Source organism: Nansenia antarctica, assembly GCF_963989245.1.
Source record: "Nansenia antarctica genome assembly, chromosome: 15".
Taxonomy (NCBI): Eukaryota; Metazoa; Chordata; class Actinopteri; order Argentiniformes; family Microstomatidae; genus Nansenia; species Nansenia antarctica.
In genome coordinates this window covers 6,151,994-6,179,215 of record NC_137685.1, presented here as the reverse complement: position 1 = coordinate 6,179,215, position 27,222 = coordinate 6,151,994, and the positions used below count along the sequence as shown (strand labels likewise).

The 27,222-nt window shown below is 43.2% G+C and overlaps 1 protein-coding gene across 1 annotated transcript; it reads right to left on the bottom strand.

The window, feature by feature from the left end:
• Positions 1-514: 514 nt before the first annotated feature.
• mst1rb (macrophage stimulating 1 receptor b) lies at positions 515-25,686 on the bottom strand (the record flags this gene model as incomplete). The annotated part of the gene is made up of 20 exons (XM_080545485.1): positions 515-746; positions 1,852-1,988; positions 2,458-2,623; positions 3,151-3,260; positions 3,823-4,004; positions 4,437-4,517; positions 5,120-5,335; positions 5,978-6,067; positions 6,289-6,442; positions 7,420-7,566; positions 8,400-8,618; positions 9,121-9,220; positions 9,377-9,556; positions 11,189-11,325; positions 11,907-12,042; positions 12,668-12,828; positions 13,207-13,377; positions 13,677-13,799; positions 14,400-14,576; positions 24,478-25,686. The coding sequence occupies 20 exons, from the start codon at positions 25,684-25,686 to the stop codon at positions 515-517; spliced, it is 4,128 nt and encodes a 1,375-aa protein (XP_080401611.1).
• Positions 25,687-27,222: the final 1,536 nt, after the last annotated feature.

Genomic DNA, 27,222 nt, shown 5'->3' with positions numbered 1-27,222 from the left:
ACACTCTATCTAAAAGACATTGTGTGAGAAATATACATAACAGTATAATAGCCAGATCTCTTTTAAAACATTTAGGTCCATCTCCTTTTTGAAAAGTGTGATCCAAAATATACAGCACAATCACTACATCTCACCAATTACGAGGACAATGGAGACAATACATCCAATCGTATTTACAAAAGGCTTTGCCAGCAGTAGGCCTATGCTATGCTGTGAGGGGAGGAGGTACTTGGGATTCCCTTTAGCTTAGTGCAGATGGCCTTAAACACCAAACAACTACTGAATAATGTGATGCTGTGGCTCACCGGTCGCAAGTTACTACAACCACAACCACTTCCAGCACCATGTCCCTTCAACACACACACGCTCAACCTGACCTGTCCTCTGGCTTCAGCTTAGAACCACACTACAGGTGGTCCTAAACCAAGACCTTGGTTTAACCGTCTAACTGAGCTCTGTGTGTTCCTAAAATTAGCACCGATCTATATCAATATATATATATGTATGAGCAGCATCAGGAGGAGACTGAGCCTGTGTCTGAGGTGCGAGAGGAGTCACACTCGTCTGCAGACTCAGTGAGGGCAGGGTAGGGACGTGGCTGGTCCAGATTGACATAGGTGACCTTTAGGCTGATGTAGTGCTCCCCCTCCAGGCGAGACAGGATGGTCAGGATGTCTGACACTAGCGTAGCGAAGCTGGGCCTCAGCTCTGGGTCGGGGTCCCAGCACTGCAGCATGATGGCGTACCTGCAGAGAGTGTAATACAACTCTTACTCTGGTACATCTAACAAAATATGATCAAATCACCATACAAATACCTCAGCCACAACTCAAATAAACCTAACTGGATCTGGAATATCATTGCAAGATTCACAGGATAAACCTTGATTAAGAGGAACTGATTATTAATAATAATAATAATAACTTTGATTTCTATAGCGCCTTTCAGAAACCCAAGGACGCTTTACAATTCGATTGAAAGCTAAATAAAGTATGAAGCCTTGCACATGAACTATCGATATCAAACCGTTAGAGATTATGTGACTCGTGTTTGTTCCCAAAATGAAAAAGTTGGCCATTATGTTCTGTTACCCCTCTCTACTGTTTTTTTTAAATGGTTAATCTCTCCTTCAGCACTTCCTTTTTGTCACTAGTAGGGTCACAGACTGCTGCAGGATGTATCATTGATGTTGACAGAGAGATGAAGCGAAAACCTGTTGACTTTCTGTTGTCGTCTTAACCCAGTACATTAGTGTGTGTGTGTGTGTGTGTGTGTGTGTGCGCGCTTGTGTGTGTGTGTGTGTGCGCTTGCGTGTGTGTGTGTGTGTGCTTGCGTGTGTGTGTGTGTGTGAGATTGAGCCGGTATCTTTGAAGTGAAGTGTGGTGATGATCATTAACTCCCACAGTGCATTTCTAAACCACATTGGGATATGAACGTGTGAACTTGGTAGACCATTCACACAGATGATTGACCTTTCCAACATCCTGTAATAACAGTTTGGCACCAGAGTACCAGTGTACTAAAGCGGTAGAATGACAATTCAATCGTTTTTTAGACTCAGATCTATTCATACAACAAGGGACACAGCACTTTCCCGTTTTTTCCCATATTATCAGCGTCTTTGAGCCTCGGAAAAGCTCTATACAAATATAATGAATTATTATTAGTACTGCGGCATTTCGAAGAGAGCGCCTCAGCCAACGTTGGACCCGGAAACACGTCACGACTTAACAACCTACAGTATATCCACTGGTTTACTTGGACAGGGCTTCTCTTTATCGTTTCAATTCTAAGATGAGGCACGCACAATAAGATAGCATTGCTAGCTAGGCTATCATTTCCGTTACTTACAACGAGTCAGAGCAGTACTGGGGTTGGGGGAGCCTCCTGCCCTTCAGCAGGTAATGTGTGATGTCATAGGGGTCCACCTCTGGATAGGGGCTCGCTCCTCTGGTGAGCATCTCCCACATCAACACGCCGAAGGACCACTGCAATGGAAAGGGGGGAAGGCAGGGTTCCTACAAGTTTCAACAAGTCAAATTTAAGACCTTTTTAGACCTCTTTGAATAGAATTTTAGACCTATTCGTGACACCATATGAAAGCTTTTTGTCATCCTTGAGGTGATGAAATTAGGGATTTCACTGCCATACAGACAAAAAAGGAAGCGAATTGGCATTTTTATGGTTCCAGCTTGATTAATTTCCACGTAAATAGATGTGGTCGGACTGATTTCCTTGCAGGATCTAATTTTTAAGACCTAGCACCTCATTTTTAGACCTAATAACTGAAATGTAAGACCTTTTTAGGCCTTATAAATCACATTGCTGGATTTTAGACATAAAGGCTTTTTAAGACCAGCGCGGGAACCCTGGGGAAGGGAAAAGCTTAATGAATGTTTTAGTCATACAACAGCACCCTGGTAGAGCTTTTTATACTTGATTGATTCCTTTACTCACCACATCTGACTTGGCGGTGAACTTCTGTGTCTGCAGGCTCTCGATGGCCATCCATTTGACCGGCAGCTTGGCCTTCCTGTGGTCCTGAACACTGTAGTACTCCTTATCAAACACATCCCTGGCCATGCCGAAGTCTGCCACCTTCACTGTGTATGACTCATCCAGCCTACGGAGACAACAATTCTTGTCAAACTACCACATGTACAAAAGAAGAGATTTGGTGAGGCTGCGTTCTCATTTACCCAGATTGTGGAATGCACTGCCAGTTTACATTAGGGATGCAACCTCAGTAAATATGTTCAAGTCAAGACTAAAAAGCCATCTTTTTAATATCGCCTTTAAATGACTAAGTAATTAAATTATGATTATATAATGATTGGAGCACTTTGAGCTGCAACGGTTGCGGGAAAAGCGCTATACAAATAAAAAGTTATTATTATTATTATTATAATAGTGGGTATAGACAGACACCTGCTGAATGGAAGGCGTTTTGACATGCCATAATGATATGGCAAGGTATCTTATGATATTGGTGATCGGAGAAGACAAGCATGTAACAGAATGTGCCCTAAAATGGAATCACTTTTTTGTTTTCAGCTATAGCTCTGTATGACATCTACAATCTAAAGTGGCAACTTGCCCCAGTTGCAGAGATTGCTTTGTCTCCTCTAGTGAGTGACAACCATGACTCACATGCAGTTGCGTGCCGCAAGGTCCCTGTGCACAAACTTTTTCTGTGCCAAGTACTCCATCCCCTTGGCAACCTGCAGTCCAAAGCCAATCAGGTCCTTCACTGTGGGGTTCTAGAGTACAAATGATACAGGATTCATACAGCCTTAAATCACTAACAAAATAACCACATATGCCCCCCTGAATAAACCTTTTTCAAAGCCGTACTATGCAGCTGAAGTCAACAGATGATAGTGTTGTGGTTTTATATCATTTTATACTGAGAAATGTAAGTCTCTCTACAGTTTGGCGAATCTAGCACTCAAGGAAGGCCCATTTCCTTCCTGTAAGGGATTGGCCAAGATCTGTGGCGCAGTGAATAATTCTGACTATGGACAGGAGGGCCCATAACCTGTGTAACCACAGATTTGTATAATATGATTGGTTCCCAAGAATAGTGACCTCATGACCAAGGACAGTTTTATAAATATGAGCCCCACCCATATTTGGGGGCTTTTTGCTTTTGGGCTATTGCTTCTGGCTTATTGGTCTGCTCATTTTTCTCTCTGCGCTCATGTAACTTTGCTTAATAAAAGGCCTCTTTGTGCTTTATACGTTTTATAGGCTAAATCTATTAAGAATTAATTATATCCACAACAATAGTAACATTATACTGTCCTGAGGATTTCTTCTCACCCTTTTCTCACAGCGTATAAAGTGGCGCAGGTCCCCGTGCTTCATATAGGGCAGCACCACCAGGGGGAGCCCTTCCTGAGGCAGCAGGATGCCCAGCAGAGACAGCACGTTGCTGTGGTGGAAACCCTTCATCAGGATGCCCTCCTTCAGGAACTGCTCCACCTCCTCCACATCTGTTATCCCTGAGGTGACACAAAAACACATGCACGCATGCACGCACACACACGCACGCACGCACACACACACACACACACACACACATATGCACGCACACACACACACACACACACGCACGCATGCATGCACACACGCACACACATACACGCACACGCACGCGCACACACACACACACACACACACACACACATACACACGCACATACGCACGCACACACACACACACACACACACACGCCCACACACACACACTACTCAACTACTGAAACGCAAAACAAACAATTGAAATACTTGAAACTATTTTAAAAAGTATGATGAAGTACAGTTTTCCTCCACATGTGTATGTTTACTCAGCTGGTCACATGTTACTGATGTCTAAGGCTGAGTACACCTGGCTCGGCTCTAGAGCAGCCTGTAAATCAGGAGGGAGATGCTCACTGTTCAGTGACTTGACTGCACAGTGGATTTCTCTGTTGTTGTGGTCTGTGAAGTAGCCATGGTACACGGTGCCAAAATGACCTGGGGGATTAGACATGGAAAAGCATTCAAGTTAATTTGAATAAAATGAACAAATAAATCCCTTATGGGACCATTAGAAATAATTTGTTCACGTTTATTTCAAAATATATTACAACATACAACAATGTATGTTGTACATAAAGGCACTGCTACTGCTGTATGATCCATGACCCAACTTTCAGTAAACTTCCAGACAGTAAATAACAACATTCTGGGTAAAGAAATACACCCTCTAATCTGCCAGCTGAGCATAAGCAAAATGTTCAAACAGCTTTTCAGTTTCCTAAAATATAAACCCTCTTTCTAAAGTAAATGGTAAATGGACTGACTTATATAGCGCCTTATTCCAAAGCGCTTTACAATGGCCTCTCATTCACACACACATTCACACACCAATGGCGGCAAGCTACCATGCAAGGCGCCAGCCCGGCCCGCTCACTGGGAGCAATTTGGGGTTCAGTGTCTTGCCCGAGGACACTTCGACATGTGGCCAGCCGGGGCTCGAACCGCCGATCTGCCAACCTTGCGATCATTAGACGATCGTTAGACGCCTATTAGACTCTACCTCCTGCGCCACAAAGTCTACCCTGGATGAGACCCACCCTTCCCGATGATCTGGTGGTGCTGGACAACGAGCATCTCTGCTGGGATCAGCACGTCCTTCACTTCCTCCAGCAGCTCTGGTCTGAAGCTGGAGATGGAGATCTTCTCTGGGGGCATGAGAGGGGTGAGGGAGGGGTCCATGCTGCCTGTAGCGTAGCCCAGGCTGGGGTACCCCACGGGACCTCCATGTTGGGTGGAGGGACACGGAGGCAACACTTAGAGAGAAGGTCGTTATTACTGGAACGTATTGTACTTGAAAGCTACATACAGAGTATGTGTTAAAACCACTGTTTTACATGTTAATGCTTAAAATAGGAACATTTAGCAAAGGTGTACATTTTCCCCACTGACAGAATTACGGTTGGACGGTTTTATGGTTAAATCGCTGTCTCTAAAAATAGCAACAGTTTCTATCAAAACCGTCATAAAACCAGACTTTTTATTGATTATTAATACTAATCATTAATAATGATTATTATTTTTAACATTTTATCACAACGTCATAAATTGCTATATATAATAAATGCCTTAAGAGTGTGTGGTTGAAGATGCTCTGAAAGTGATTTTTGGAAACAATGTAATTTGTCAATAAATTAACTGTCTAAAAAGACGTGTCACATGACAGCTTCTCCTCAGAACAGAGAGTCAGGGAACAGTGTTGCCTTATTGCGCATATTCCCGCCAAATTGGGCTACCTATGATCACATTGGGCGGTTTTTAGACTGTTTTTGGGCTGGAAATCAATCCCATCTGGCAACACTGTCATTTTGAATCCCAGTTAGCCGCAAAAACAATAATTGATCGATACTTTACAGTATTCTCTGAAATCTGCTATATATTGCCAGCTTGTGTCTCACCTCTCCTATAGTCCCCTACAGGTGACAACTCCACACTGCCGTTACCGGACCTGCTGTGGCTGTGTGTCAAGCGAGTCTCCACCATGGAGGCTGTGGATTTCACAAGAGTTTTTAATCATAAGCCACAGGAGGACCACATCAAACGTCAACAACGTGCCATTACCACTGTCACTGTGGGTGGTTGAGGATGTTCTAGTTAAAACACTGGCGTAACATATCCTAATTCCCCTTCACTTAGGTTACGTAAGACGGCCTGATCAAGGTCCAGGCGGCCGAGATTGAGAGAGAGAGAGAGAGAGAGAGAAGCCCACCTTTCTTCTTCTTCCTCAGGTGTTTCATGACGACGAAGGCCAGCACGGCCCCCGCCACCAGGGCTCCCAGGATCCCTAGCACGATGCCCACCATGTAGTGGTTACTGATCAGGACCACGGTCCCTACGTTATGAACCTGCCCGTTGATGGAGATCTGGAGGAGAGGAGTGTGTGGGTGTAAAGCCCAATGCACACGGCGTGCGATGCGATATTGTCACACGACAACATTCGATTCTCCATTCACACCCACACACTTCGGTGGTGTGAATTGAGAATCGAATGTTGTCGTGCGACAAAATCGCACGCCGTGTGCATTGGCCTTAAGTAAGTAAGTAAGTAAGTAAAGCTTTATTTATATAGCACCTTTCATTCAAGAAATGCAGCTCAAAGTGCTTTACAACAGGAATATAAGAACATAAAGTGAATATAAAAACATATATAAAAAGATATACAATCATAGAATGAATATAAAAGCAGGGGGAAACAGTAAAAAGAAAAGGTAAAGATAAAATACAATAAAGATACATTTAAAAAAGGGAAACAATGTACAACCTCTGCTCGTTAATCTAACTTTCCATATTCCTTTCATCTCTCTACCTTACACAGTCTTTCTGTACTTCTCACTGGCTTTCCACCAGCACCACAAACATCAGTTTTTGGAAAGGTCTGTCTCAGTCTCTGTGTACGTTCTCAGTCTCTGTGTACGTTCTCAGTCTCTGTGTACGTTCTCAGTCTCTGTGGACGTTCTCAGTCTCTGTGGACGTTCTCAGTCTCTGTGTACGTTCTCAGTCTCTGTGTACGTTCTCAGTCTCTGGGAGGTTCTCAGTCTCTGTGTACGTTCTCAGTCTCTGTGTACGTTCTCAGTCTCTGTGTACGTTCTCAGTCTCTGTATACTGAGTGTAAGACCTAGACTCCTGCCAGGGTTTCTACTGTAATGATCTGAATTCATGAATTCAACTTCATCAACGGTAAAACAACCAAAAAACAGCCCAATAGTACCATGCTTATGAAATCATGTATTTCTGTTGATGAAACTGTAAAGTTGCATAATAGTAGTAGTTACTATGAACTCTTAATTGGTGGCCATTGATGGTATAACTGGCCCCAGTCCAAACCGACACCCCTTCTCACCTTGACAGGCAGTCCATCACTGGGGATGGTCATGTTTTTGGGGATCCTACAGGTGATTTCGTTGTCCAGGACTTTGGCGTCACAATCAACTCCTCCCACCATCATAGTGATAGTCATGCACGAACTCACGAGGTTTAGCTTTTGATGCTGTAGGGGAAAAAACATAGAAAACACATAGTGTAACGAGCAGCGGGGTATGCTTTCCCTAAGATGGGATCAAAATTCAAGACCTTCCGCTTGCCAACCGGTCATGCTAGCAGCTACTGCCCCAAGAGAGCTAAATCCCTCGGTGGAGATGCTAAACAATAAGGATCTGTACGTTCTCTTTATTGTTTTCATTCTTACGATATGTGACAGGGTCTGGTTAAAAAGTCCTTAAGTAGGCATGGTAATTTTTCAGTTTTTTCCAGATTATGAAAGTGCAGATTGTAAGCTTTCAATGATGTGTCATACTGAAAACAGTTGAAGAAGATTCATTATTTGAATGTTGGTCCACCTCAAAGCAAATAGCAGAGAAATGCGCAAAACACGTGCAAAACAGCTGCCAATGGCTATCAGCTAAGAAGAAATCGCTACAAACATCTAACTGCATGTTTAGCATATCAGAACATGCTGATAGAACATCAACATGCTAAAAACATATACAGTAACTACACATAATTAGATGATCACACAGTCCTTTTTGAACACGTCCTAAAACTAAAGTTTGTATCATGTATCTCTTACCAATAGCCGACAGCAGACAAGACAGTAAATCCAATTCACAAATTATAAGTATTTAGCGATCCTAAAACTGTTGTTTGTTATATCGAGTGGGCTCTTCAACACTTCAACTTTCATAATATGCCAAAAAACGGAAAACACATTCGTGCTCATTTGCGCGACTTGAGGATTGCCGACATGTGGCCCTTTTTTACCAGACCGTATCACATGGTATGTTGCAATAAAAAAAGACATGTCATGTCACTGTTGAAACTTACATGTAGTGACACTTCATCTTGCCCAGGGTACAGCCTTAGCACATGGCCCTCCATTTCAAAGGGGATGGGTTTCCCATAGGGGTGATAGGAGAACTCTCCGTTCCAGAGTTGAAGAGCTCCATCCATGTCGAAGGAGAGCTGTCCTTCCTCCGTCTCGTCCCTGGGGAAGGCAGGGGTGGTACACTCCATCCGCGTGGGCAGAGACTTGCCTTTACACTCCTGGAGCCAATTGCAAATTGTGTGAATATCAGGGTTCCTACAAGTTTCAACAAGTCCAATTTAAGACCTTTTTTTTAGACCTCTTTGAATACAATTTTAGACCTGTTCGCGACACCATATGATAGCTTTATTTGGTCATCCTCGAGGTGAATTAGGGATTTCACTGCCATACAGACAAAAAAGGAAGCAAATTGGCATTTTTGCGGTTCCAGCTTGATTCATTTCCGCGTAAATAGATGTGGTCGGACAGTTTTAAGACCTAGCACCTCATTTTTAGACCAAATAACTGACATTTGGGACCTTTTTAGGCCTTGTAAATTGGATTGCTGGATTTTAGACTCAAAGGCTTTTTAAGACCAGCGCGGGAACCCTGGAATACATTTTATTCAGGTCTTAGAGGAAATTGTAATACTGCAGTCTATGTGCTGACACAAAATGTCAAGACAATGTCCAGTATGAAGCTGTCGGGACACAGGCAGCCATGTACAGTACAGCTGCTCACCCTCGTCACTGGCTTCAGGTGGCTTTCATTGGGTATGAAGCGGATGACGGTCCTGTAGACAGAGTCCAGGTTCCTTCCCTCAATGATTATCTTTGACCCCCTGGGGTTCACATAGAAAGCAATGGAAAAGTGGAGAGACAATGAAATGTCACATGGTATAGGGTGGAGAGAGTGTCGTCAAAACAGCCAAGTTAAATCCTGGTTGAGAAAGGTTGTGCCAGACGTGATAGAAATTGACTCACTGGCCTACATGTACCTGTCAAAACTGCAGTCTGGCAGGACAGCTGTCACCTCCGGGTTCTCTTTGTAGTAGAAGACCTTGGTGGTGAGAATGGGGGACTTGTCTATGAACACACTGAGCGGAACGTCCCGGACCTCTGAGATGGGCTGGGACAAGCAGATGATGGAGGACACGTTCCCTCTGGGTGCTGTCACACTACAGAGAGGTGGAGGAGGGGGGAGGACAGGTGGACGGTCACTTATACAGAGAGGTGGAGGAGGGGGGAGGACAGGGGGATGGTCACTTATACAGTCAATGGCATGTACTCAAAGGGTCTACATTTGGTTTTGTCCAATATCGGATAAACACAAAGCATACTATTACCCCAGCAGCAATAACAAACAAACAAATAAACAAACAAGCAAATAAAGTACTTTTTAGTTTAGGCCTTTGCCTTTGTAAGGCCTTTGGGCCGAAACTGTTGTGTCATTAAAATGTAAACTTTTTTGCATCTGAAACAAGAGTGTGCGGCTTCTTCTCTATCTTATTTTAGCTGTTTACCCAAACATATTCAAGTTACAGTTATATAATGAATACGGGCTTAAAGTGTAGACTCTCAGCTTTAATTTGAGGGTATTCACATCCAAATTGGAGGATTTGGGTTTAGGAATTACAGCTCTTTAATATATGGCCCCCTCATGACAATTTCAACAGCTGTTTCATGGACAGATCTGGGCTATTCCTTTGTTATTTAATCTTCATCAGTTAAGCAAGTGAACGGTCTGAGTGGCATTTTAATGCATTTGCATTTGGAAACTGTTGCTGTGAACATACAACATACGGTCAAAGGATCTCTCAAAGCAAGTGAAACAGGCCATCCTTAGGCTGCAAAAACAAACAGATAAATCCATCATAGAGTAGGCAGGGACATTAGGAGTGGCTACATCGTACTAACTGTATATATCTCTTCTCATGATCTACTGGTAACAGATGTTCAAATAGAACATTGTTGAGCTTCGAGTTAGTCATAAAAACAGTCTGGAATGCAGACTCTCCAGGTTCTGTACGTTAAAGGTTACAGGACAGAATATTGTAGTTGCTACAGTCACAACTCTGTGTCCCATACTGCCATTACTGTACACACATGCGGGGCTGGTAAGATATAGACAAGCCGTCCAACTGATTATATGATCTTGTAATAACTAAACTTACAGTAAATGATGTCATCCAGACAGATTGTATTTTACGATCATTTAAAAAAGATCAATGTTTCCAAGAAAAGACACAATACTAAAATCAGTCACTGCAACTGCTGCACACAGCCCGTTCCCTCCGCTCCTCTTCCTCTGCTGGCCGACTGGCCCCACCACCTGTACACCTACATGGCAGTCGCACTGCCCGATCACGTCTCTTCACTACACTGGCTCCCCGCTGGTGGAATGAGCTTCCCACGGCTGTCAGAACTGCAGAGTCACTACCCATCTTCGGTCAGAGACTGAAGACCCATCTCTTCAGGTTACACCTTAATTGCTCCTCCTGAGACATCTACTACCCCCCAGCACTGCGTCTCCTGAGACACCCGCTTTCCCCTTTACTGTGTGCCCTATGACTTCTACTGCCCCCCTTGTACTGTCTCTCTGTTCTCCAGTGTCTATATAAAATTAAATAAACTTTTCCTTCTATCACTGAGACTGCCAATGGCCCCTGGCCTGAGCTAGATTACTCTTCCTACTACGACTAGTGGATTGATGATTCACTTGCTTAGTCAAATGTATTGATTGTAAGTTGCTTTGGAATAAGGCGTCTGCTAAATGCCAAAAATGTAAAAATGTAAATGTAAATGCACACCTTTGTATGGAGCAGGGCTCTCCGTTTAGGGTGACCCTCCTGGTCTTCCCTGCGTCCAGATGAGGCCCCGTCACTGTGATGAGCGTCCCTCCAACACGAGGACCGTAGTTGGGCTGGATCTCAGTGATGTTGGGAATCTGACAAACGAAGTAAAATGTTGAGTAATTCATAAAGTGCCCTTAAGAGAGTTAAGCCCATTTCAATACTACTTCAAGTTCCAACCCACTATTGTGTTTACTAGTACTAGCAAATGAACTAGAAAAAAAGTACTGACTGAAGCAAAACCACTAATAAATATAGTCAAACAAGTCATTGAATACTGAAAACAAAATTCTAGGCAGTCCTAATTACCACAAATGTTAGCACTATGCTGGAAGAGTATGGACGCTCCATCATTGAGAATGTGGAAGAGGGGGCTCTTGGAATGTATTGGTCTGGAAAGACTAACCTACATTATTAAAGGCAAGCGGAAATACTTTGACAAGCTGTGGGAACCATACATGAAGAACATGTAGGATAGAATACTTTATACAAAGTGGAGGAAAGGTTTGTTTTTGTTTTGTTTTTTATTCAATCCAAAATTGATTGAAGTTGTGTGTGTCTATGTTTGTGATCTTTGTTATTGTATGTTTCTCTTTCTTTATCTTTTGTTGTTTTTTCTTTGATGTTGGTATATAAAAATGATAATAAAAATATTGTGAAAAAACATAATAATTACCACAAATGTGAATCCTGGCATCTCTGCTTTCCCGTCGATGGAGTAGCGCCCCTCCACCTTCCCCTCATGTACCTCCACAGTGATGTTAACGGGTTTAGACAGCTCAATAGCCCCAGACCGGATCTTACACACCAGGCTGAGGAGCGGCACAACAAACAGCTCATCAACACGTCAGCTTCAAACTAACATTGATGCAGCAGAAACAAACCACTGTGAGAATTCAACCCTAACCACAGCACCGGAATATCTTCTTTATCTTCACCGGTATATCTTCTTTCGCTGACAGACTGCTTCTTCTATCATAACAGTAACTTTTAAGCTGAATTTCCTCATAACATTTGAATAAACTGCTCTTTAACTAAGCTTGTTCTTGTTCAAGTAAAAAAACGAGTGTGTCAAAGTGACTCTATTCGGTTGTTAAGTCTGACGTCAAACGTGACGTTTAGCAATTTCCGGGTCCAAACCAGAAATTCCCTCCACCAGAGTACCAGTGTACTACAGCGGTAGAATGACAGTTCAATCGTTTTTTAGACTCAGATCTATTCATACAACAAGGGACACAGCACTTTCCTGTTTTTCCCATATTTGTCAGCGTCTTTGAGCCTTGGAAAAGCTCTATACAAATATAATTTATTATTATTATTACTGAGGCATTTCGAAGAGAGCGCCTCAGCCAAGGTTGGACCCGGAAACACGTCACGACTTAACAACCGAATGACAGTAGTACTGTATCTATCCCTCTCAGTCAGTGAGGTACTCACTGTGTGTTGTTGCTCTTCAGGGGCAGCACGGCGCAGGCTGTCTGTCCCAGTCTCACCTGGTGGGTTCTGGAGCTGATGGCCGGCCTCAGGGGGGACTGGAACTCCCAGCCACACAGAGTGAGCTCTGTCTGACCATCAGGAGGGGCTGTCTTTGGGAAGAACTAACAGCCAATCGGGCAAGAGACCAGAATTAGAAAATGACACATTGTGACGTTAGAATTATAAGGTTCTATCTCCATTTTTGTAAAGATTTAGCTTTTTTACATAATCTGATCCATTAGGTGTTTATTAATGCCTGGGTGGTGTTATTTTTAAAATGTTGACATTTTCGAGTTAGTAATTCATAAAATACAAAGGTTCCATCTCACAAAATATAATGGAATGTAAAAACTTTGACGCTCAATATCTCTGAACTGCCCTAAACGGAGATAGAACCTTATCATTCTAAACTCACGATACACCAAATATGAATAATCACAACACATAATACTGTTACAGAAATGCAGATTAATACTGTACTGTGCAAATGCAGTTCTCACCCCAGTGATCCCAGGGGGACAGGACTCGTTACTCCAACGGCCACGGCACTCTCCCTCCCAGGAGCACTCCCCGAAGCACCAGCCACAGCCCATGAACTTGGGGGCCGTCAGGCACATGGCGCAGGTCAGGAAGTGCTGACAGCCAGGTCCTCTCTGAGGCACCTGGATCATCTGGCAGTCAGACACATCACTTTTACACACATGTAATAATATTATAGGTTTCTCTGGATATTTATTAGAAATGTGTTCGTGAGCACTTATACTTATTTTCTTAATTATAAATACTTTCATATTTTTCTTCTTTATGTAATTCTAGTTGAGATTGAGATTGAAAGAATAGGAGTTTGTATGATTTGTCAATGTGTCTAACCCAGATCTGAAACTAGAAATTAATGAAGGTACTATAATAGATTCCCTTTTATCGCTGTTTCTTTACTAATGTTAAATCAATATGGACCTGTTTTCCATACCTTGTCTCCAACCACAAACAGCAGAGATTCTGAGGAGTACATAGCAGCGATGGAAGAAACCCTCTGGTTCTCTACCAGCGAGTAATTGGCAAAGATGATGGGGCTCGATCTTCTCAAAACAAGCTGCCAAACAGACAGAGAGGATAATTATTACTACTTATTACTTATTACTTATTGTTATCAGTTATTACTACTGATAACACATTCAGCAGCCAGGTTTAGAGTCAGATCTGTTGATCTGAAAGATGTACAGCTTCAAATCTAGCTTGGTATGAATCAAAAGGATCACTTCACTAGTGAGCTCTCTGACCCCCTTACTATGAGTTATTTTGTTCTGTACCTTCGTAGACTGAAGACCCATCTCTTCAGGTTACACCTTAACTGCTCCTCCTGAGACTTCTACTGCCCCCCAGCATTGTGTCTCCTGAAGACACCCGCTTTCCCCACTACTGTGTCCCTAAAAACTTCTATTGCCCCCTTGTACTGTTTCTCCAGTGTCTAAATATAAAGAATAAATAAAAATAAAAATAAAAAACCTAGGTTTAGAAGAAGGTGTTGGAAGAAGGTTTTTCCTTCTATCAATGGCCCCGGGCCTGAGCTGGATTACTCTTCCTGCTACGACTGGTGGATTGATGATTCACTTGCTTAGTCAAATGTATTGATTGTAAGTCGCTTTGGAATAAGGCGTCTGCTAAATGCCGAACATGTAAATGTACAATGTACCTGCAGCAGCCGCCCGCTGGATGTGCCTATGTGGGCCACCGTCTTGTTCTCTATGGCCGTGACCAGCAGGGAGGTGAGCAGGACGTCCCGCATCCGCCTGTTGAAGAGGTCCACCCTGTAGTATGGCTTCGACACCATGGTGGGCTGGTCCCGACAGGTGGCGTTGTTCTCCATGCTCTAGACAGAGAGGGAGGTTTATTGAACAGGGGGCTTATGTCAAGTACTAGTGAAATAAATTATGTTTGAAAGTATAATAACGATAATAAATGATATAAATTACAAAGTTACAAGTCTTGATCGCTTACAAATGACACTGTAATGACTGGGTCATTAAACTCATTATAAACAGGCCAATGAGAAATGACAGGTGTCCACAGGTGTAACACATCTGCTGTTATTGCTCACTCTGCAAGTTTTGGGAATGCATGCGACTTGACTGTACTGTACCCATGCCAGTAAGACAAAGCCCTCTAACCACAATCCAACATGATTAAAATACTCTGTGGTAGTTATTAATGGGAGGGCAGATGACATCCTGCGTTGGAGTGCACAGCTACTGATGTTGTTTCTCAGAGAGATGTGACTTCTAAGAACAAGAAACTGGGTAAACAGCATTTCTGATGCCAAGTGTATAGCTTTAGCTTGTGATGTTGAATGGCGTGTAAATGTACAGGCCAGACAGTTCCTTCATGGCTCTAATGACATGATGACATTCATTTGTATTGACATTTCACACACCTTCTCCATTGGACCAGAAAACCTTATAGTGCGGCAGCTTAGCAAAATAATGGGGACGCGCCGGACAAAAGCACCAAATTTTTTCCATGTGCTCTACATCACCATAGCTTTCAATTTTTGGTGGGAGCCACTTCATCAAGATGGCCGATGGCGGATTTCCAAGGTGGCCGCCATCTAAAATCTATAAGTGCAAATATCTCAGCTTCCAAGCCACATAGAAGGTCAATCTTGGTGTCAAAATATACATTTTCTGTGTCAAGGAATGCATTAAAGCTATTGAGAATATCACTAGATGATTATTTGTGCCGAGATCAAATAAATATGTTCATTCTGGCAATGTATCCATAATTTTCAACTCGGTTCATAAGCAGCTGGACATACGTATATGTATGTTTTCAATGGCATGTATATTGAAAAACATGACAACATGCATTAATTGAATTGAACTTTATGTGCTTCCCTTTTTAACATAACAAAGCATTTTATATAATCAAATTATCGGTCACATTTACAACTGCAAAGCTCTGTGCATTTCCAGTGTGCTTTCTTGCATGAGCACTTTGCACCACAGCCACTTGCACTTTTACAGCCACATCTGACCAGTTCAGTGCAGGCTTTCGAAGCCATTGGTAGAATGCTCCACACAGGAAGCCAGACCTGGCTATCTCTATCCAATGTCCATCCACATCCTTCTGGACTGGGTGTCGGCTGCTGAGCCAGTTCAGATGTTGCCCAGATCCCAGACTGGTAGGCAACTCGCTTCAAGTGCTGGAGAAGGGAATGTTGTGTTGGTGGAATGTGTTCCATCGTTCTGTTCTTCTGGCAGAACAACTCTCTCCGTGCTTCATTGATAGATTCCACATCACTCGTCTTGTCGTAAAGGACGATTGTGTAGCGCTCCAGAAGTTGAAATTGCTGGGCATCTATGGTCACGGGAGTGTGCGGATTCGCTGCCATGTAGTTGAAGGCCTGGGTGACCTCGGGGTAGGACTTCCAAGCCTCCCATGCTGACTTCTTCCCCTTCCCACAGAATGCTGAGGTTGTGTCACAGCCTGTGAAACAGTGGAAGACGGGAAGTGCTGTGGACTTATCTTTGCCCAGAGTATGGCAGATGTTATTGATATGAAGATATCTGTAGTTCTTGCCAGTGCCAAAAGCGACCCAGATGTCTGCAGCTGGATACTTGGTGAGCAGGGCATGGAACTTGCCGATGAGGATAACGACAACATCTGTATCCACAGTGCGTACCAAGCAGGTAGAAGAGCGATGCTCCAGGGCATCAAGCAGATGAATAAGTATCCTGGTGTCGGCCTCTTCATGGTTACATGGCAGTATGAAGTGGCTGGTGTCTGTGCCGACCACTCTGGTGCCAGATGTAATGAAGACCTGCTTACCATCTGGCCAGGCAATGGATGCAATCTTCCTGGAGAGGAAGGTGAAGAGTTCCTGCTTGTTCATAGGGTCACGCAGGAAATCTGGCCAATTCCCTGGCAGCTTGTTCTGACCAGCCACCTTCCGTCGTATCCCTTTGCCTCGCTTCTCCCTTGTTGACTCTTTTATGCTGCTGGTGATGTAAGTATCCCAGACCACATCAACTCTTGCAGAGGTCTCCAAGTGCTTCATGATGTGGGGAACAAAGACACAACTGGCATATTCGTCGAATGTGGTAATGTTGGTGGTGGACAGGAAGTGCACAACAGCAGCACCGTCGAGTACTTTGACATCAAAAGGGAAAATGGTACTCTCTATGCCCTGGGGTCACAAGCCCACAACACCACAACACCACCACAACACCACAACACCACAACACCACAACACCACAACACCACCACAACACCACAACACCACAACACCACAACACCACCACAACACCACAACACCACCACAACACCACAGCACCACAACACCACAACACCACAACACCACCACAACACCACAACACCACAACACCACAGCACCACAACACAATCAAAAGATCTAAAGTATAATAATTTTTAAAAATCACATAATGATATTCTCAATAGCTTTAATGCATTCCCTGACCCAGAAAATGTATATGTTGACACCAAGATTGACCTTCTAAGTGGCTTGGAAGCCGAGATATTTGCACTTATAGATTTTAGATGGCGGCCACCTTGGAAATCCGCCATCGGCCATCTTGATGAAGTGGCTCCCACCAAAAATTGAAAGCTATGGTGATGTAGAGCACATGGATGGAAAACATTTGGTGCTTTTGTCCGGCGCGTCCCCATTATTGTAAAATATGGTCTTAAGCCACCGCACTATTAGTACTGCCTCAGTTTCCTGAATAAGCCACAATGGTCTGACCTACAGTGACCTAGAGTGATTCTGAAGGCCAATGCACGCGGCCCCGATTTTGTCGCACTGCCGAATTCGATTCCATTGTTTTGAATGAGACAATGCACACGGCGTGCGATGCGATTTTGTCACAAGACAACATTAGATTCTCCATTCACACCTATTGAAATAATTCAAAGAATTGAGAATCGAATGTTGTCGTGCGACAAAATCGCACGCCTTGATTCATTAATCAAACTAGGATTTGGTTTACCACTCTGCAGTGGTATAACATACAATTTTGTCCATGATATACAGTAGCCTATATCTGTTATTTTCTGGAGTTCTACCCATAACATGACAATGAGCTACGCATACAAAGATTCACAACAAACCCCTGATGTATTTTGTCTTGATTCTTTGAAATCCTTTGTCATGTACATCATGCATATGCCCACAAGAGAAGCTGGGAGGAAACCAGCAGATGCAGTTAGAATCTAAGATCTGAATTAAACAACACATTTTGGGGGGAAAAATAACAAGGGAATAGCCAAGGAACAGTGTGTGCTCATTTAATTCAAGTCCAAAAGAACTGCTTGAACTATTGGGGAATTTGAATATGTGCTACTGACAGAAGTGAAAATAACTAAAATACCTAATAAGCAATATTTGGTTCCCTTCCCAGAGGAGCTGTACAGCACGCTTGTTAGAATGTGAAAGAAAAGTGCAAGATGGGTAGGCAAGATAAAAGTGAATCACTATGTACGTATAATACAATAATAATAATAACACTGGGGTCCCATGAGTAACATTGTGTAACAGATTACTGGAACATCCCTGAAACAAACAAAATACAGTTGAGTAGTGGTGTCTCAATCGCATACCTTGTTGTTCACATAAACCTGATTAGAATGATGATTTGATGATGCTTGAAAATGACATTATTCTTCTTCTGTTCCTGTGGATTATAGTTTAGGAGTTCTTGGTCAGACTAAAGTTATTTTCTAACCGTAACGTTATTTTTCTTCCACAATACTAAGAAAAGTGTGACTTAGTCAGTAATTACTTCTCTATAGTTCTGTATTATATATATCAGATCCGTGCTGTTATTAACTCCTCCTTGTTTCCCATTGTTAGTTGACTGTTTGGTTGTGTTTTGTTTGTTAGTTTGTCAACTTTTTAGTTTCTTAGGTTGTTTGTGTTATTTCGTACGTACCTTTTTCATTTAGTTGTTTGTTTAGAGTAAGATTAAGTTTGGTCGTTTGTTTGTTTGATTTAGTATTGACTAGTTTATTTTCCTATTTTTGTATTGTCACACACTAGCCATAGGAAACAGGCGTAGGTGAGAGATACCCTTGGGTATACTTTACATCACGTAGGCTCATCTATGTTAAATACATTAGGCAAAGGAGCGGCTGTCATTATGTAGAATTGTAATCACTGGTAGGGTCTCACTTTATTCTTTTGTTTCTTTGGGTTGACACCGCTCATAGTCTACCTGTTGTCCTATGGCTTGTGTTTTTGTACACCACCATTACTTTATTAAATCATTGCACTTTAGTTCGTTCGTGTTGTGCCTTTCTTTAGTTCTTTTCCCTCCCACATCCAAGTGCAGCGTACTTACACCCTTTATGTTACGGCTCCCCTTATATAGGAGTATATATCCAGTAGTTTAATATATTATTTATAGTAAATCAGTATAGTAATTACTTAGTCAGTGTAGAGAAAAGGCTCACTCATGTGAGATGGTTTCCATGGTTTCTCAACATCTGGGTGGGCAGGAGGAGGAGAGGGCAGGTTAACAGAAAGTGTGGCCAAGACCAGACACCAACTATTACCCTATGTGCCATGAAACACACTAATAACATTCTTATTCTGTATTTTGAAATGTCTACTCCACAAATGGATGGTAAATGGACTGCACTTATATAGCGCCTTTATCCAAAGCGCTTTACAACGGCCTCTCATTCACCCATTCACCCATTCACACACACACCAATGTGCGGCAAGCTGCCATGCAAGGCGCCGGCCCGCTCACTGGGTTCAGTGTTTTGAACCCCAAGGACACTTCAACATGTGGCCAGCCGGGGCTCGAACCGCCGATCTGCCAACCTTGCGATCATTAGACGGCGGCTCTACCTCCTGCGCCACAGCCGGCCCTACTCCACAAATGGATAAACAAGAGCCAATAGAAACTCCCACAGTAAAGGGAGAAATTAGCTGCATCAGTGTAGTGAGCTACTTTTAGAGAAGGAAGGACCAGGATTTCAGATTCCTGGAGATTCCAGTTGGCAGGTCACTCCAACCCTAAATTGTGAAAACACCCAGAAACTCGGCCAAGTAAAACACAAGGCCTTTATGCAACAGCCACATAAGAGAACACTATTCCAGGTGGGAGCATTTCCTCACCATCTGATCATCTGAGAGTGTTACTACGCTTTTTTCTTTTCATTATCTATCTTTCGAGATAACAACTTTTGTACTTTTGATAACCGGCACACTCTTCTTTCTCCTCATTGTCACCTTTCGTATGTATTAACTCCAGCCGTTTCAACCATTAGAAAAGAACATATTTCGGTGGTCATCTAGAGAGGCCTCGTGTTACAGTACATCTAGCCATGTAATCCAAAATGTGAGGGAAGACTACAAAATGACCCATCTTGAGTTTCTAGAACTATTCACCTGACAACATCATCTATACTTCTTGAGGAGACAGAAAAAAGCTCAGCTGTCTCACAGGATTCTGGTCAACTTCTACCGGTGCACCATTGAGAGCATCCTGACTAACAGGGTGGTATCGTGAGCTTAGTTATAAGGTTCTATCTCCGTTTAGGGTAGTTCAGAGATATTGAGCGTCAAAGTTTTTACATTCCATTATGTTTTGTGAGATGGAACCTTTGTATTTTATGAATTACTAACTCAAAAATGTCAACATTTTGAAAATAACACCACACAGGCATTAATAAACACCTAATGGATCAGATTATGTAAAAAACTCAATTTTGACCAAAAAATTGAGATAGAACCTTATAATTCTAACGTCACGGTACGGCAGCTGCTCTGTCTCTGACCGGAAGGCCCTGCAACGGGTGGTGAACTGAAAACCTCCCAGTACAACACCGGTGCCCAACTCCCTGCCACCGAGGGCCTTCAGGAGAAGTGGTGTCTGCGGAGGGTGCGAGGCATCATTGAAGACACCTCTCACCCCAGCCACGGCCTGTTTGCCCTCCTCCCACACGGGAGGCTGGACAAGAGTCTAGGCTCCCGCACCTCCAGCAGGATTGAGAACAGCTTCTTCCCTGCAGCTGTCAATCAAGCTGCTGAACTCAAGATCCCAACGGTAGCCTTGCCCCCTAGCCCCCACCCCTATCCTCTCCCCCTAGCCCCCACCCAGCCCCCTCCACCCCCCACAGGATGAACATTGCACACACACACACACACACCCCCATACCACTCAGCTTTTGCTCATACGTACATGTACATATACTGTACATATCGTATTGATAACCATTGCTCTTGCTCTGTACTACATATCATGCTGCATATATCTTACTGTACATATCTCACCCTTGTCTGTACATATATCACTGTACATATACTGTATCTGTCCACACTTTATGGCTTTTGCACTATGCACTATTGCAATCTGGCTAGATGCCGAACGTGTTCCGTTGTCTCTGTAATTGTACTCTGCCGATGACAATCAAATTTAATCTGAATCTTGAACATCAACTAATAATAATCTGTCGCTCAGTAAATACCGCCACAAAACCACCATCCATTTCTAAGTGACACAACATCAATAATTGATGTTTGTACATTCCTTGCCCGATAAAATATTCATGTTCATTAGCACAAACATTTGGGATAATACTGGTATCAATCAGGCAAAACACTGTCAATCATAAATCTTCAAATCTTAACCACAGACCAAGGCAACTGTTTTTTCTGATGCATACGGTACGCTCAGGGCCGGTCCTAGGCATAGGCGAAATAGGCGGTCGCCTAGGGCGCCAAATACGTATATATATTTATTTATTTTACATTTCAATCATTTTGTCTCTATGAATTTCATGTCTCTATGAAAATATGTCTCAGCCTACTGTCTATTTTTGTCTTGAAACCATTGTTGTCCATATTTTTACTGTTGAATGTGTGGGTGGTGATGAGGCAGTACTGGTGGCTTAATGTGGTGTTGGTGGTGGTGATGCCCCTAAAAAAAAAATTTTTGGGGGGGGCATCAAATCATACTCTCGCCTAGGGCACCTAAATGCCTAGGACCGGCCCTGGGTACACTGTAGCCAAAGGTTCCAACTCTCCTACTGATGATATTATTGTTACTGCATTCCAGGTTCAAGGAAGTTCATGGAAAATATGCATGGGACTTAATTACACATTGCAGTTTACCCAAGAGAACATTGTTTCTCACACTCCGATATAGAAAACATGACATGAAATAGTACCGCGGTCTGGGAAAGATTCTGTATCAAAAAATGTGTACTTCATTATTCAACTGTCTGTGTACCCCTGAGGAAAAAGTGAGCAGCCCTAAAACTATGCAGTGCAAATAATGAATACCTACATAGATAGATAGATTCTATCTCATCACATTTACAGTCGGTCAGAAGTTTACATACACTTAGTTAGTATTTGATAGCATTTTTTTTTCTTTTCTTTTTTTTTTGAGTGGGGCAGTCCCACTCATATTTTTCATTTTATTGGACAGATATGCAGTTTAATAAGACAGTGATTAAAGGCTTCGTATTACCAGACCAATGAGGCATACTTCCTTTGCCTGACGACAGAACATTGCAAAGCCTCAACTGAAGTGCATCTGCCATGAGAGATTTATTCAAAGACGCATTTCCGGAAACAAGTTAGAAAGCTAACTAACTCCCAAATAAGTTGGCCACTGTCCAAAATCCTTCCAGTTGTTTTCCTCTGCATAATGGCAAGAGTGTACTTTTTCCATAAGGTAGTTTTCCATTCACAAATAACATGAAAAAGTATTTGTTGCAGTAATCAACAACTTTAAAATAGTAGGCTACATACAAAAAACATAAAGGGAATGTGAAAAAAGACACAAAATAAAGCGATTGGTCCATTGTATGAATTGTTTAGTTCTTCAAACAGATTTATGTCTTCTTTTTAGTAGAACTCTAAAAAAGCTTTGGTTACTGTGAGCATTCTGGATGATGTTATCTACAGTGTAATAACAATCACAATACTATAAAACAGCATTAACCGTCCTGCTGCTAACCCTAACCCTAAACCCAGTTTTTACCACAATGCTAGGACAGTACAGTGCAATTAAGTATTGCTTAGAGGAACAACCCTGTACTTACAGTAATAACTAATAAGACATTGTTAGACACTGTAAAGTTACGTGTGACAGTTTTCTAGAGAAGTCATGTTCCAGTGTCATCCTTCCTGAGTCTGCTCAGAGGAACAGCAACCTCAATGTTAAAGAGATGAGGGTGCGCAAATATGATCACATCACCCCCATCCTCAAATCACTTCACTGGCTCCCCGTCTCCCTCAGAATCGAATTCAAGGTCTCCCTCCTCTCCCACCAGTGCATCCATGGAACTGCCCCCCCCTACCTCAAGGAACTCCTCCATACCCCTCAGACCTCCTCACGCACCCTCCGTTCTACTGCCACCAACCTCCTCAAGACCCCCAGGACCAAGCTCCGCACCATGGGAGATCGGGCCTTCTGCTCGGCTGCTCCCAGGCTGTGGAACGCTCTCCCTGACCACCTAAGGGCACCACAGTCTGTGGATGCTTTTAAACGAGGCCTTAAAACCCACCTTTTTAATAGAGCCTTTTTTTGCCTTTGAATTGAAAATGTTTATTGTTTTATCTTCCTGTGTTTAATTGTAGCACTCTGAGATTTCTTATGTAAAGTGCTTTTTACAAATAAAATGTATTATTATTATTATTATTATTATGTTTTGGCTTACTAGAGCCAAAGAAAAGTGAGTACAGAAGTGAGGAATCTTGAAGAACTTCTAAATCGAAATTTCCCTTTTATGGATATGTCATCTAGTTGAGATCCAGTGAGATAATTAGGATAATTGATGGGCTTGAAGTGAATCAACTACCCCAGGCAAAAAGGCAGACAACCTGTAGCCTGCCATGTGTCTCTGCTTTGAACTGTGGGTAGTATCTGTCGGGGCGATACACAAGCAAGATAAGTAGACAGATTTGTTTAGCTGTTTGTAAGTTGAGTCGGATGGACATATCATCCCACAGTAAACCTCACTCATGACATAATGCTCTAACGCTCTAACGATAGTACTCCAGTACTCTGAGTCATTTTATTACCCAACTGAATGGAAACCGTTCCATTTAGGGAATATATATCATGACATAGACTATCTGAAAATAAAAACGTTCATGTTAAAATGTAGCATAAATAGCATCTCACAGCTTTATCTCTACTGACATCAAAAGTCATGTGAGTGATCTGGACAACTGCCAAAAGACGAGAGCAGATGGAGTCCTTTAGCTCATGGTAAACATCCCCCACCTGTTTCTGACACGCCCATTATCTCTCATACTATATCTACAAATCATTCCTATTCCAAGAGATCCTGTTAGATCTTCCACTCCCACTGACTCCACACACACACCCCAGCTTTCATCTTATGAGTCTGCCTGTCCCCTGGGCTCTTCCTCTGTTCTTCCAGCCTTATTAACCCTTATTATTCATGTTGTGACGTTAGAATTATAAGGTTCTATCTCCATTTTTGTCCAAATTGAGTTTTTTCTGATCCATTAGGTGTTTATTAATGCCTGTGTGGTGTTATGTTTAAAATGTTTAAATTGTTGAGTTAGTAATTCATAAAATACAAAGGTTCCATCTCACAAAACATAATGGAATGTAAAAACTTTGACGCTCAATATCTCTGAACTGCCCTAAACGGAGATAGAACCTTATCATTCTAAGATCACGATGTTATAAAAAAAAGCATGTGACCATCTAGGTGACCTAGGTGATGAGTGATGGATAGGTAGGTGTTTAGACAGGTGAGTTTACCTCGTGGGGACAGCTCTCACAATACTGGAAGTGGCACAGCCCCCGTGACAGCTGCTCTGGCCCAGACTTACAGCAGTCGTCCACCCCGTCGTCGATGGCCTGGTTGACGTTGTCCATGGGGAAGGCGCACAGAGCCGAGTCGTGTTCCGTCACCCCGTTGTCATCGGTGACGGCAAACACTCCGTACAGAATGTCGTCCTCTTCCTCCGCCCCCAGCTCGTCCGCAAGCTCCCTGCCGGCCTTGCCGAAGTGGGCCGCCTGCACCACGTTGTACACCACGTCCTTAAAGGCCTCGCTCCCCGTGTTCCTCCTCCTCCTCCGCTTGGGCTCGAAGCGGCATTCCAGTACGACCTCGCGGTACCTCCTCATCTCCCACTCGTTCCTGGGCAGACGGCCCAGCCGCGTCTGCAGCGGCGAGGACTCCTGGTCCGGGCTCTCTCTCTGGACGGACAGGAAGTAGACAAACTCCTGGGTGAAGAAACTGTAGACGTACTCGATGCTGTAGGTCCGGCGCAGGCCGGGTAGAACGGTCAGTCCCCGCACATCGCTGTAGAAGCCGTCCTCTGTGGCCAGCGGTCGGCGCACCGATATGGACTTCCTGCCGTACCTCTGTGTCACACTGTCATTGACGGTGGCAGCCACGAAGAAGTACACCGTCTGGCCCTCCTCGACCATGGTGACTTTGGTACCGAGGGGACTGGCCAAGCAGTCAGGGCAATAAGCTGCCGAATTCGATTCTTTTCGGAATAAACATTTAGACGGTGAAGGCGGTTGTCCGTCTGTGTTGAGTTGGTGGAAATGGCACACACCGTATTGAGAACTCCCACAAGAGTACAAATACATGAAGAACGTATCCAACAACAAGACCTCGTTATCCGTGTCCTCTAAAAAGTTGGGGTCCTTGTCAATGTCACACAAATCACAGGTCTTACACTCGGGGCCGCCCACCGGTCCCGTGTGAAGCTCCCACACCTTCTGCAAACTCCTGTTTACGGCTTCTATCGCGTTCTGAGAGGCCACATACACCTCCTGGTACAGGGAGTTGGTGACTATGTTTTGAATGGGGTTGTGTGTTTGGAAGTAGGGCATTGTGTAGACGACAGAGAAGTTGACAGGGCTGGGGGCGGCGGAGGGACAGGTGTCCAATGCAGAGGCAAGGAGGGTCTGGAGCCAGACACATGTCACCCATTGTGTGGCCCAGTGGACCATCTCCACTCAGGGACGCAGAGGGACAGCGGCACAGAGTTCTTTGGGTTACCTCCAGGTCAGATGGTGGGGCAATCCTTGCATCCTCAGGAGCAGCTGGAGATCTCTGCAGAGAAAAGAATGACAAGTCATAAGTCCTGCATCTAATCAAGAGCACTATTGTTATTTAAATCATGGGGAAACCCTAGCAACCAAAAACCTCTAGTCTCGCTTTAGGTACAATACAACCTTTGTTTGTTTCTTGAAAGGGTAATGCTAAGAGCTGTGTATGTTGCTTTCTTCAGACAAAAGATTGGCATTGTCTAGGTTTGAGAGTGTGTCGCTGGTGCGACAGTGGTTGCAATCAATATTATTTAACCAACTCTGTAACCAATGGCTGTAAACATAATAGGGTTCTATCTAAAATGACAACAGCCTAATGCTTTCTGTTCAAGCCACATGTGCGATTAACGGTGATGAAGAGATGTGTAGTCATAAAAAGCTTAAAAGCTTCCGCTGACTCATTGCGAACAGGAGGAGATGTTTACATAGCCATAGAGAGCTGTGTTGATATTAGACAGCATGTGTCTGTGAAAGTTCTTTCTTAGTGACATACAAGACAATGTCTTTTAATTTGTCAATTAATCTGATGTCATTCATAAGGTTCCTGACAATGCCTGCGTTCTATCAGAGATGTTTGTCTAAGATATTGAAAAGCCAGTAGGCCTATAACCTGTAGAAGCACAACTCTTCTCATAGAGCTTTCTCTTTCCTCAATTCTCATGTCCAAACAACAAAAAAGTGATAGAAATAATCTACTGTCTATCAGTCTGGCAAGACCTTAGTTTACCTTCAAATGAATACATTCTCATCACCAAATCGTCACAAAAACGGAACACTTTCAGTCTGTACAATTTTAGTCGACCACTATGCACATCCCCTTCTCTTTGAGCCAGAGTACCTGGGTGGATGATTAACCGGACTCATCACAGTTAGGTAGCACTCAAGCACCTGGGCCTCTCTACTTGGCATTCCTGTCACAACCACTACGTGCCTTTCTGGGGAAAAGATGTCCTCGGACTAATGGTCAAACAATATGTCCCTCTTTTAAGTTACACATGAACAGGGGGGCTATTCAGAAATGTGTCTGAGAGTTACAGCAATCTGCACATTAGACCTATGACCTGGGAAGACTACATTTGAATCTTAGTGATAATAATATAAAAAGGCCTGAAGTACTAACAGCAATGGCATATGATAGATACAGTGTTGGGATTAAAATATCCGAGTATCTACTGTATATACAACATCAATAATTCATAGAAATGCACTGGGGGGTGTTACATTTTAACATTTGTAGCTTCATGTCAAACCGGCTCGGGCTTAGTGTTTAAGAGCAGCCGGGACATGTGTATACATATTAATAGGACTGATTGACTTTCTTCATGTTCATGGTTAATAAAGCTGAAGGTTTGAAATTGAAGTTTCCACTCGTTGCTATTTAAAGGTAAGCATGACACATTGTCATCTGGTTTTTTCACACCTGAGGCCATTTCAATG